This window comes from Gadus morhua, chromosome 1 (assembly GCF_902167405.1).
Source record: "Gadus morhua chromosome 1, gadMor3.0, whole genome shotgun sequence".
In the NCBI taxonomy this organism is placed as follows: Eukaryota; Metazoa; Chordata; class Actinopteri; order Gadiformes; family Gadidae; genus Gadus; species Gadus morhua.
Window position 1 is genome coordinate 6,715,598 of NC_044048.1, and position 13,730 is coordinate 6,729,327.

General features: G+C 40.5%; 1 protein-coding gene and 1 long non-coding RNA gene across 2 annotated transcripts; both read right to left on the bottom strand.

Moving 5' to 3' along the window:
- Positions 1-5,863: 5,863 nt before the first annotated feature.
- On the bottom strand, positions 5,864-6,627 carry LOC115549174 (TATA-binding protein-associated factor 2N-like). The gene is made up of 2 exons (XM_030364231.1): positions 6,197-6,627; positions 5,864-6,102 (listed from the first exon to the last, which is right to left on the bottom strand). Exons 1-2 carry the CDS (start codon positions 6,285-6,287, stop codon positions 5,864-5,866), a joined length of 330 nt encoding a protein of 109 aa, XP_030220091.1. The 5' UTR covers positions 6,288-6,627.
- A 2,897-nt stretch (positions 6,628-9,524) lies between these two features.
- On the bottom strand, positions 9,525-11,294 carry LOC115548663 (uncharacterized). Its single transcript, XR_003977626.1, has 3 exons — positions 11,196-11,294; positions 10,059-10,251; positions 9,525-9,585 (listed from the first exon to the last, which is right to left on the bottom strand). It is a non-coding gene; the product is annotated as an uncharacterized LOC115548663 (long non-coding RNA).
- Positions 11,295-13,730: the final 2,436 nt, after the last annotated feature.

Sequence of the window (13,730 nt, forward strand, 5' to 3'; positions counted from 1 at the left end):
ATAGAGCGGTACTTAACACATATACACAGCAGCTTGATCACCGTTATATCGGTAGTTTCATCTAGGTAGAGGGAGAATGGGGACTCACCGATGTCGCTCTTTAACTCATCCCTAAAGTGAGGGGCCAGCACGGATTTAATCATTGCCGTGCACTTGGTGCGGTGCATCCGAAACTTCCCGAATTCCTCTTCTAGGATGTCTGACAGATCATCCAAAGCATTTATCGATGTGTGGCATGCCACGTATGTTGCCACTCTAATTTCCCTTCTCTTCTGATCATTGCATATCTCCCCATCCGAACTGGTTGTTGGTCTAGCAAAGGACTTGATGCTAGTGTTGACGTTCGGGAGACAGTTAGCCTTGTGTCTTTTTGTCTCTGCGTGGTCTTTAAGGTCCCGTAGTTGAGCCCGGATCTCGCTTTTGCAGTATTTACACCTTGCCTTGGACGGATCCTGCAGGACAGGTGCAATCCATGCTTTTAAAGCATCTTCAGACTCCCACTCCTTCCTATAATGTTTTTTATACTTCCCCCACTTTGACATTTCGTATTCGAGTAGCTGCTTCGCGCCGTAACTGGTAGCCTTTTGGAAAAGTTATGAAATATTGTTTTCTCCCGCTCCGTGAGAAAAACGGAGTTCACGCGCCGTAACTGGTAGCCTTTTGGAAAAGTTATGAAATATAATTTTTTTCTCCTGCTCCGTGAGAAAAAAAATGATACATTTCAGAACGTTCCATAGCTGCACTGATTTGTAGAGGTGTATGCCTAATTTAAACCACACAGGTTATACCGGACAACTTAGTGCGACTCAGGAAAGACTGACAAAAGGAGTACAAGTTATGGTAGTTTATTTTCACGATTTCATCATTCAGATATCCTCCCATATGTTCACAGCGGAGGTAATAGGCCTACCAAAATTACGCTGCACAGACACACCGCTGGCTCTCTCTCACACACACACACACACACACACACACACACACACACACATACTGGTTGCTGTGGTTTAAAAGGACACTTTTCCCATACAGGCCCAGACATGGTTCACGGGGTCCCACCTTTCCCTTTGTCCCAGAGACATGCAAGAAACATGAATATGGTCCAAAAAAAATCAGAACATTTTCTGGCTATTTAAAATTGAATTACTGTTAAAGAATCTGAAGTTATGAAAACCTGACTTTTTAAGGACTATGAGGACGGGGGCGGGAGGAGGCGTTTCCTGACACAACAGTGATTTCTGAGGACCCCCCTGGTTTATCTGGTCATTACCCATGCACACACACAATCAGGGCAAAACCCTTAATTATAAGGATCGCACTGGTTTATCTGGTCATTACCCATACACACACACAATCAGGGCAAAACCCTTAACTACAAGGACCGCACTGGTTTATCTGGTCATTACCCATACACACACACACACAATCAGGGCAAAACCCTTAGCTATAAGGACCGCACTGGTTTATCTGGTCATTACCCATACACACACACACAGACACACACACAATCAGGGCAAAACCCTTAACTATAAGGACCGCACTGGTTTATCTGGTCATTACCCATACACACACACACCGACACACACACAATCAGGGCAAAAACCTTAATTATAAGGACCGCACTGGTTTATCTGGTCATTACCCATACACACACACAATCAGGGCAAAACCCTTAACTATAAGGACCGCACTGGTTTATCTGGTCATTACCCATACACACACACAATCAGGGCAAAAACCCTTAACTATAAGGACCCCACTGGTTTATCTGGTCATTACCCATACACACACACACAGACACACACACAATCAGGGCAAAACCCTTAATTATAAGGACCGCACTGGTTTATCTGGTCATTACCCATACACACACACACAGACACACACACAATCAGGGCAAAACCCTTAATTATAAGGACCGCACTGGTTTATCTGGTCATTACCCATACACACACACACAATCAGGCCAAAACCCTTAACTATAAGGACCGCACTGGTTTATCTGGTCATTACCCATACACACACACACAGACACACACACAATCAGGGCAAAAACCTTAATTATAAGGACCGCACTGGTCCAACTATTCATTACACCCATACACTAGTGTTGTATGTCAATCCATCAAGAGTTTTGAGAATGGTCAATTACCTGGTATTTTGAAAGATTAACACTACTGAACTTTGACTAATGTGTAATACTCTGCTATCTGTACACAATAAACATGTTTATTTTCTCTTGAAATTTAAATCTCATCTATCCACCAGCAGCTAAAAGATTTGCCATTAAAATGACATGTCACTGTCATCTAGTGAATGGTTACCTTGAAAGGCGCTTTAAATAAAATAGTATTATTTTATATATGTTATTATTTATTAGCACTGAATGCTGTTTAACTTTTAAATAGTAATTTTGTAATTCTCTGCTGCTTTTATGGAACCTTGAGAAGGTTGTTCCTTTTATGTAACCTAACCTAATCTAACCCTTCATGTCCTGGAATTACAGTAATAATCTTTGAATCAGTTAATAAATAACACAATTTTTATTTATTTTCTTTAACAAGAGTGTAAAAAATCCTTAACAATGAACTTGCGTTATATTGAACTCCACATATTGAACTCCACATAAACAAATCTGAATTATTTGAACATGAACATGAACTATGACCTATGACAGGCCTATTCAACTAGCGGCCCGTGGGCCAAATACGGCCCCTCTTAATTTTTTCTGGCCCGCAAGAGGTTGCATGCAAAAAATAAATAAAATAAAGGAGAAACATAGTTGCATGCAAATCAGGTTTCCGTGTGTAGCCGGTGATACTAGCCAGTAGCAGTACCCCACAATCAGGAACTGGCATCACTTATTCTGACAATGTTTGGCTCAACCGATACGTTGAGTCTAGCTTTTCTCATATGAATGCCATCAGAACAAGGGCACGCTGCTCCATGACCTATGAGAAGCTGCATGAGTGTCTCAGGATGATTCAAACTAGGCAAAAAAGGCAGTGCAATCTTTCTCACTGACTCACTGGCTCAAAATGTCTCATATGTACAGTAGTTCTGTTTTGTGATGATTCAAACAACATTGTTGAATTCTAAATACGTGTCCAAAATATGTGAGAACAAAATATTTTCTAATGATACGATTAAAAGTGAAGAAGGAAGGAATGCGTCTGACAAGTTTATTCCATGTAGTAGTACTATATATATTAAGTTAACACTACTTTAAGTACGATTTATTTGCAGCGATTCATTGACATCGTTCTACTCTGTGTGGCCCATGAACCCCCAGTGGTTTTCCTTTTCGGCCCACTTGTTAAGGAGGTTGAATAGCCCTGAACTATGAACTATGAACTAACATGAACTAACACAAACACGTAATAATGCTCTGAGGAACCTTTGAAACATATGTAAAAAAAATAAAACAAGTTAGACCTTTCTATTAAACATAAGGCCCCTGTTCCCCCATTTGTCTCTTATATTTTGAGGAGTTCTGTCGCTCAAAACAGGCTGCTCAGAAACCTAACACCGCTCACACTCTAACTTAGTTGCCAAGTGTCCCTTTGAAATGTGTGTCTTAAAATGTTTCATGACAGCACCAACTTCAGTCTTGCTCCATGGCCTTTTCACACATCTTCTTGATTTGAATTCTGTCAATGAAAAAAAAATTGATGTTAAGATAGTGACGACAAGAACTGTTATAAGTTTTGTTTTGAGCTATAGGTAAATTATGTTATATACAAAAGTCACATATAGTAGCATTTGTTGAAAATTCTAGGCAAACTGCTAGGGCTGCCCCCTAATAGTTGAACTTTAATCGATGTTTTCATTGGTCCGTTGGTCGTAGGATTAAAAAAACAAAACAAAGCTTTTATTTTGAAATGACGGACACAGGAAGTGCCACTACTCGTCACTTGTAAACCTCAGTGTGAAACACACCTGATCCCTGTGGTTATTAGACAGTTAATTATTATGAAGGGCTGGAAATATAGTGTGGATTATTTCAGAGGATAAAGGACCCATAGAAGGTGACATCATGCAACTCTGCAGGTAAACATGTCAACATCTAAAACACGCAAGTAATGTTAGCCTAGCATTAGCATGACGATAGCGTCTTTTTCCGACTCTGGTAAAGACAAATCTAAAGTGATTAAAATGATATATAGTTATAAAGGTAAGAAGTTAGGCCATACTTGACTTTTACACCATTAAACTAGTTGGAAACATCAGGCTACATGATCATTTATAACAGCAGGCTAGTTAAAACAATATGATATTAGCAAAAAATATATAATTAAATTAATATCAGAAAAGTATGACGATAAGTCGACTAATGACCTTAACTGGTCAACCAGGAAAATCCTTGGCCATTGACAGGCCTAAAAACTATAAATGTCACATTTGTCTGGCTGCCAGATTTCTGCATACCTTTTAGGCCAAAGATATACTTGCTTCTAACAACAGTGATGTGTACATAAGATGATGACACCATGTACTAAATTGAACTGTACTTAGTATTCTGTCAATATTTAATTATTTATTAATGTGTGCTGATTAAGCATATAAAAAATAAAGGAATGAATGGATTTAGTTTTACCTTTGGAGCTGGATGCCACACTCTGGGTCGCACACAGTTTGTTTACCCCTGGAGAAGCAAGAAATTGTTTTGTTAGAATAGCTAGTACAATATCCAAAGCACCTATGGAGAAGTTTACTTTTCACACAAAAAAATACAATTTGCTGAACTTCAGCTTGAACTTCAGGGTTCAATGTTAAGGATTTTTTTCACGGTCGGGCAAATTGGTCAGAAATCTACTTGCCTGAAGTTTGGATTTACTTGCCCTATGCAACCGTTTTAATGTGAAGTGCCATTTTAAAATGTCCTTGCTAGTCAGTGTGCCATAACAATTGTTGTAAATATGAACTTTATAATGACACAATATCAAAATGTATATCTCTAAGAACTGTACATTTACTTACAAATTCAGTGTGTTCACTAAACCTGATTTCTGGAACACCCAGACCATTACTACCATTTAAGACAAAAACCTTACCTTTGTAACTCTTGGCCTCACCCTGGGTCAATTCCATACTTTTTCTTTTCCCTAAAATAAATATATAAAAAGAAGGTTCAGATTTAAGAAGTTCAGAAGTTATAACAGCTTTGCATTTTGTCTGCTTTCTCCCCGTCAGAACACATGCAGCACAGTAGTACTGCCTACAATATAGCAAATTATGACTTTCCCGCACATTACCTGAGGAGCTGGTGGGCTCTTCAGGCATCTTCATTTCTTGATTTTCTGGTGAAATGAATACAAAAATGGCCTTCAGCATCAATTGACGTTAAGTGATCAATGCACTACTTTGGTAGTCGCAATAGTGATTAGATGTGTCTGGTCTAAGTTTTATGAGTATGTTCTTGTTTCCTGTATGTGTACATAATTATAGTACACGACTACCTTTAAATGCGGCTCCATGGACTTGACCCTGATGGCCACATTTAGCTCATGTTAGGTCAATTTATTGTGCCATATGCATGAACTCAGACAAAATTATCATAAAATGAAATGTGAAAAGCATGCATGCATAAGGGTCCCAGAGGTTAAAACATTAAAGTTAAAGTCAACTTTAAAATGAATATTATTATTAAATGATTTGAAATAGTTTTTTGAAAGCAATAGTGTTTGTTGTGAATTTCTGTTTCGGAAAAGAGCTGTCCCTTGCATACCTTATGGTTTACCAGGCCATTTTAAGTTGGGGAGAAGTTGAACAAACATAAACCCATGATAACTTCAGTGTTAAAGCAAAGGGAACTTGAACATGGTTCTTAATCCACAAAATACCACAAATGTACACTGGAAGATATTCAAGACATACCTCTTAGTCCAAGGGGACAATCTGACTCTTCACCACCGCCTCCGTCGTCGCCTCCGCCGCCTCTGTCATCACCTCCGTCGTCACCTCCGTCGTCAACTTCGCAGCCTCCGCCGCCTCCGTCGTCACCTCCGCAGCCTCCGTCGTCACCTTCACAGCCTCCGTCGTCGTCGCCTTCGTCGTCTCCATCGCTTTCATCATCTCCATCTTCCAGCTCTGGGTCCAATTCAGCTAAAGAAAAGCACGATTGATGCAAAAATAAAAATCATTGTTGTTCCAAGTTTGTACACCTCACATTATTAAGAGTGTTGATACCACCACTTACCTTCAACCTCAATCTCGTCAAGAGACATTCCCTGGAATTTTGCAAGAGTTCCTTTTTCCATTGCAAGTAGAAGCTTTGTGATTTTTGCCATTTCTATAGTTGCCTCCGGAAGACGATAAAAGTCTCTGTGGACCCGAATGTCGTGGCCCAAGAAATTGGCAAGTTGGTCCAGCTCATTATTTTTGAGATTGAGAATTTGGGACAATGTTGCAATGTGCTTGCGAAGTTGCGTAGACCTCAGATTATCAGGATTCTTTGCACCACACGCGTGTGCAAAAATTCGTATGCAGTCCTGTCCCCTGTAGTAGCTCGTGGGTGGGCACTGTGGACGTCCAAAGAGGAAGGGGTTATCCTTATGGACGTTACATGCGTCTCTTTTGTGTGATACAAGTGTTGTTGCACTGACAACTTCCGGGTTTAATAGAACAGAAACTTTCCTCCCTCTTTTGCCCATAATTTCAACCCTGCTGAAGTGCTGGGCTAGCTTTTGTTCAAACGGTGACAAGCTAGCAGCTATGTCACTATGGAGCTCAGTCTGGTCTCTTTTTTTGAAGGACTCAAGTGTCATTTTTGAGACTTCTCTTGCACGGCGTCTATTAAAGACGATTATCTGAGTGAGTGTCACCCTAGCAAGTTCAGCATACGCCTGTGGAGAATCATGGTCTTTTAGGTTTTCAATGGCGTCTGCTGATTTGTCCTCCAGGTACTTGTGCAAGAGCTGCACATCCTCTGTGAATGGTATGGTGGATGGTTCAGAATAAGTCATCACTTGTAAAAAATTGGGTTGATACTTTTCAACCTATGGCTTATTAAACATAGTAGAAACACAAATCCTCATCCTCCAATTTTTCAGTTTCTAAGCTATGCAGCTGCAAGGAGGCATTCAAGAACGGAATTCATGAAAAACGGGGTCCTCATAATTACACTTACAGTGGCGTCTTTTGATGTTGCGGGAGTTGAACTAACCGCTGCCATCATATCAACCCCATCACAGACGTCCTGTGAATGAGTCAATGACAGAAACAGAGTTGACATTTGAACATGAACCAATTCATTTTCATTTCACAAACATCGTGTCACGACACCAGCCATGTGTATGGCAGAAATGTTAGTTAATAGTCAGCAGAAAGAAGGAAGACAGGAGTAATGAACCCAAACTATTTGATATTCTATGACTTTTTCAGGTTTCCTATAACCGAAGTGGTTTCCTATGACCATGGGAATCCTTAACATAACACATAACCAACTTGTGAAACGTATTGTGTGAAGAAATGCAGAATTGAATTCATGAAAAACTGGGTCCTCATAATTTAGGTCTGAGAAGTGCCCATCCGACACACAAATCTCAGTTTGAATGTTTAACAGGTTTGCTTCTGTCCTTACAACACACTGTGTCCCTATAATCCTGTCAGGACAGTGTGTGTGTGTGTGTGTGTGTGTGTGTGTGTGTGTGTGTGTGTGTGTGTGTGGACTCTTGAGCACCATCATAACATCAAACTAAACAGTATTATGCCTGGATTAGGGATGCACCGATCCAACTTTTTCAGTTCCGATGCCGATACCGATGCTGGGGCCTTGCGTATCGCTCGATACCGATATCGATCCGATATCAGTCAGCACGTTTACATCATCATAATAGTAATAGTAATAGTACAATAGTAATAATACATAATAATAGTCATAATCAGGTAACTAAACAAATAAGATCTCAAAAGGATTTGTAAAATGCATGTAAACACTTTTATCCAATCTACTTCGCACAAAAATCGGCACGTGAACGGACAAGCTAAATCGAATAATAAATAAATAATAAAAACGAGAAACGGCAATTTATTAAAAGGTGGCGAAGAAGATGGAGGAAGCCGGTGAATGTAGCCCCCATTTATAAGAAGCGTATCCCTGGCCGCGGGAGCGCGCATGGCATGCATTCATTAAAGGTGGAAGTACACAGACGCTTCGACTTCATCCAATGCTGAATTAAAAGTACATGTTTTCCTAAACGTGGGTCATCAATGAGGTTGTTAAGTAGTAACTTAGGGCACATCTGTCAAAATAAACGTTTATTTCTTCCGACGTCTTTATGATCTTTATTCATTCATTGCGCCGCGGCCGAACTGACGTTATTGATATTATGAATCTAAGACCGCGTCGGGTTTTCCGAATTGGGGAATGCCGTATACGGACGGGCGGCGGAGGGGCTGCTCCGGTGGGAGAAAGATGTTTTCAGCAGACAGCTGTCAACTCACTTCGGGTCGGCGATTTATTTAAAAAGCTGGCGCAGAAGATGGAGGAAGCCGATGTCGTGGCAATGTAGTTACCCCCTATAATAAGTGTAGAATCATCAACATGCATTCAGTACAAACTACGCTTCGATTTCACCCAATGCTGAATTCAAAGTACATGTTTTTCTAAATGTTGCTCATCAACGAGGTTGTAAATTAGTAAATACGATCTTTATTCCTTCATTGCGCCGCGGCCGAACTGACGGGGGTATTCTCTGATATTATGAAACGCGACATGGAGGAGAAAGCAATGTTTTCAGTAGACAGCTGTCAGTTCACTTCGGGTCCATATCATTTCTCCGACGCTCCATTGTGCCGACCTCTCGGTCGTATGCCGACTTCTCCGCCAGCAGAGCCAGCTCCTCGGGCTGGACTCCGCATACGACCGAGGCAACGCTCGCTTTACACGCATTGCAAACAGCCTTGGAGCTAGTTGGTGTGGTGAGGCTGAAATATCTCCAAATCACAGACCCCTTCCTGCGACCCATGCTGTCTGTCGCAGCAACTCCACTCAATGCTCGCGCGTTGCGGCATGCATGACGTAGCCCGTGTCGCGTAATATGTTTTAAAATATTACTTAAAAAGGCACGGATCGGTCTTACGGATCGGTTTGCTTTTACAGATACCCAATCCAGCTAAAATGTTGATATCGGGGCCGATATCCGATCCTAATATCGGATCGGTGCATCCCTAGCCTGGATGTAAAATCATATTACAGGAATACTGTCAACTTACAGTGTCGTCTTTGGATGTTGCGGGAGTTGAACTAACCGCTGCCATCATATCAACCCCATCACTGATGTCCTGTGAATGAGTCAATGACAGAAACAGAGTTGACATTTGAACATGAACCAATTCATTTTCATTTCACAAACATTGTGTCACAACACCAGCAATGTGTATGGCAGAAATGTTAGTTACTAGTCAGCAGAAAGAAGGAAGGCAGGAGTAATGAGCCTGTCATATAGACTTTGAAGGACCAGAACCATTTATAACGTATTGAAGGTGATACAGCAAGTGACTGTGGTGGTGCAAATCACAACTTGCCTTTTCTGAGACTGGCTCACTTTTCGTCAAGTTTGGGTCAGATGGTTCTTCACAGGGTGCCTGAAATAGTACAGAGGAAATTTACTAGTCACTTGTCTGGCAGCGTTTTCACTTAGTAGTCATTAAGAAAAAGAAGATGGGAGTAATGAGTCATGTAGCATAAAATGTGTAGGTCTACAACCAATTTCTACAATCTCAACGTTTTCACAGTTATGCAGATGTACACATTCTCATGAATGATTAATTGAAGTCCTTTATAAACTAAATAAAGAAATAAAACAACATCTACAATGACCCAGCTGACCTTCTACCTCACCTAATGCTGTGAACCTGTTCAAATATTTGTTAATTAAGCAATATCACACTCGTGCTCTTGCTCTTTGCCTGTGGCCTCATCTCTACAACCAAATCGCAGCTGGGCTGATATTCAGGACAATAACAGGTCCACTAATGCCATTTATTGGTTAACAGTAATAAAAATAACATACTATGATTTGTTAATTTTATAAGAGACCCCGTGGACATTAACTCACCACTGAGCGCCATGGCCAAGAGGAATCACCATAGTTAAATGTTATCTCCTCGCCTGGAAAGATTTCCTTGATGGAAAATAGACACAAGTGTGGCCTTCCTTTGACCATTATCCTCTTGACTTTGCAGTTGGGATGTATGTGATCATCATTCACTAGTCGTCCCAGTGTTCCGTCCTCTTTTGAAGCATCTATGCTGTGAGAAATAGAAATTTTTAGTACAAAAATAAAGGTTTGATTTGGTTATATTTCTCTGTTTTTTGTGCTTCTACTGTGGGTAAGTAGGCGGTAGTCTGCACATAGCCTAGTGTTTTATTTTTGAAAATTGACCGGATGCTTTGTGCCTTTCCTGTCTGACTTCCTGCCAGTTGAAAAAAGGCTTGTCCATCTGTCATCTAGGAAAGCACACGTTCTTTGATTTTATTTATTTTTTAAAAATAAACAAGAAACACACTGGTTTCAGATGAGAGTGGTTGCTGTCTAAACAGCAAGATTAATAAAGCCTGCCTGGTCGGGAGCAGGCTAGCTGCACTGAACAAATCTCCATAGTACCTTACGTGCCTTCGCTTTCATGAAACTGAAACACAGCTAAATTCATCCAGGATAACCAGAGAATCCCAGCTTAATCCCTTATCTTAGTTTTGTGAAATATCCCGCTGGTAGTTTTCGTCGGTTAGTTATTGGTGAACAGAGAGCAGAGGGATGACATCAGGAAGTCGCACATTCTATCTGCTCTATTAACATTCATATTATCCAGGAAAACCTAAGCATTTTGGACATGTAAACAGTTTGTAGTGCATAAAGTTGTTGATCAAAGTTTATAATTAAGTTCACTTGTCTGTAATTGCCTATCCCTGTATATCTAATTCAACACTGGGTGTAGGTTGATAGCTTTGAACCACCACTGAAGATAGTATGTAACAGGTCAGATTAATAAAACTTGATTGATAAATTTAATCCAGGGTTTCAGAAATTCAAATATGAAACCACAGACCAACCCATAAATTAAATAATCATACAATTTAAATCTCTCTGTAAAGCACCTTTGGTCCAGCTTTGTTGTTATTGAATGTACCCTACAAAAAAAACACAACTTCTCTTTGAACAAGTAAGACGTTGATGAACAAGCAGCAATCTTACCAATAGTGCTTCCCATTCCACATGAACTCAAATGCATATTTGCTGTTTTTGTCATCTGCACTGTCGCTCAGAGACACTCCACGATACTCCACCACAAAACTTTTTGGTTCAATGTAGTCTTGTGTAAGCACACCTCTCCCTGAAGAAAATAAAGAAAACAGCAACATCAGCTCCTGTTAGTTAACCAACTTCATTTATGGCTGTATTTTCAAAGAGATATTCAAGGAATAGTTCACTTTAAATGAAATTTCATTCATGCTGATGAGAAGTCTGGTATAGTTTTTTAATCCGTAAAACACTGACTGAAGGGAAGAAAAAAGTTTGCAGTATTTTTCCAAACAGTGACCAGTTGTAAAACGTAATAAAACAACCCCTAATAACCTTTAAATGCTTCCAAACTGCTTGTGCACCTTCATCCAAGTCTCCTGAAGCTGCCACATGCAATGACTTGAAAAAATGTAATTAATGCCATGTTATTAATCTTAATACTCACTGTTGAAGGAGAGATAAAGTCTTGCAAACATGCACCGTCTGAACTGGTGTGTGGGGAACATGCAATGTTTGCTAGGCTTTAGCTCTCCTGTAATGGTGAGGATTTAGATTAATCACATGCCGTAAATTACATTTTTTACTAGAAGATTAAAAAACTACACTTCTCATCGACATGAGGGTGAGTAGATAATGAGAGGAAGGCCGACAACAATTAAGTGCTGTGCAATACAAAAATAATTAAACAAAATGCAAACAAATGCAATCCAGAACTTAAATATAAAGATACATATAATTAAAAGTTATGACAATTACAGTCAGTTCATATAATATAAGTCATACAATGAAAAGAGTTAGAGGAAGACAATGCTTGTAAAAAATATGGCATGTAGGTGGCAAGTTGGTATACACCAGTGGTGCCCAACCCTACTCCTGGAGGGCTACTGCTCATTTTCTTCAGGCGTTTTAACTACATCCGTTTATACATTTTTCTCAAGCACAGATGGAAAAAACAAACCAGATGAATCGATAGACATTCACTGAAGAAATGAATTATGTTATGAGTAAGAAATTAGTATTCAGTTAACTCCAGAAATCAGATAATGATGAGTTTATTTGCGTGCATCTAAACCCCATAGTGAACTACAGCTACTGTAAGGTGACTACACTAGAAACAAACATAAATATACTGGATGAAAAACGTACCTTTATGTGTGTTAATAAATCTTCCTTCCAGGAAAGATTTGTCTTCTCCAATGGTAATGTGGTCAATAGCATCCTGATCAGGAGTTTTTCTCCTCCCTCTCCTTCTCTCTGTCATCTTTGCTGTAAAAATGCCCAGACAATAACATTACATTTCAAACTACCTGTCACATCACATGTAACCTATATTTCATGCCAAATCACGTTAGATATTCTGTCTCAACATTTAACATGGGTTTCACTGAATGACCCGTAAACTGAAAAAACTGGTGTCACGTCTCTTCTTCAGTGTTGGATCCTCTGAGACCAGTGGTGAGCGCGTTACTTTTCGCCACATCAAATCGTCGGTAACGGCGTGGAAACAATTCGATTATCCGTCAACGAAAAAATAACGCCCTTAGCAACGCCGTTTTATTTTAACGCCGTTAGTCACAACACTGGTTGAGACGCACAGCACAGGTTATAAACAGGCTATAAACACAGCTGGCAATGCGCGCCGCGCCGCCGTCACACGCCGCCTCGGTGCTCACCGAGGCGGCGTGTGGTACTCGGTGAGCACCGAGGCCGCGGCCCCTTCACACGCCGTCTCGTTGAGCACCGAGTCGGCGTGTGTCAACACCACGTTGACACTGTCAAAAATATCGGATAACGCTAACGTTACCGTCTAAACAACTAACTCTCGTCGACTACATTAACTCGGCGACTACATTAGCTCGGCGACGACATTAACTTACCATTAGCTGCAGCAGACCGAAGCCCTGAATGTGTCCTCTATTTGTCACAGAAATGGCTTTGAGTATTTAAAACCTAAACTAAGGTTTTTAAAAGTGTTTCTTACCTGTTCATGAATTGCTTAATCCGCTTCACCTCGTTGCCGCAGTTTTATGAGATTTCCCGCGAAACGTATAGACTGATCGCTGCAGCCAATCACTGATCAGAACCTGCTTGATTGACATCACTGCAAGCGAATCACTGATCAGAACCATGACTGACGTCTGACTGCAGCCAATCACAGACGAGGGATTTTTAGCCAATGAATTACGCTCATTCAGTGTGTGGAATGGCGGGGAAATGTGTGTCGGCACGGAAAATAACCACACACTGGCGACGACACACACACACACACACAAAAGTTGGGTTTGTGCTTATCGGGACTTTTTGAGAAAATTTGAGAGCAGCTTGATGACAGCCTCCTGAGTGCCGCTACACTGTTTGAATTATGAGGACACCAGATGTGTCCTTATAATCCGGTGGTGTCCTAATAGAGTAAGTAGGTATCTGACAAAATGTCCCTTTAAACCACAGGAACAAACACACACACACACACACTCTCATCCGTCGCCA

Coding starts and splice junctions, on each gene's coding strand:
- LOC115549174 (XM_030364231.1), bottom strand. CDS start 6,287: ATGGCAAAAATCACAAAGCTTCTACTTGCAATGGAAAAAGGAACTCTT. Junction 6,103..6,196: donor TGACGAGATTGAGGTTGAAG/GTAAGTGGTGGT, acceptor GCTTTTCTTTAG/CTGAATTGGACCCAGAGCTG.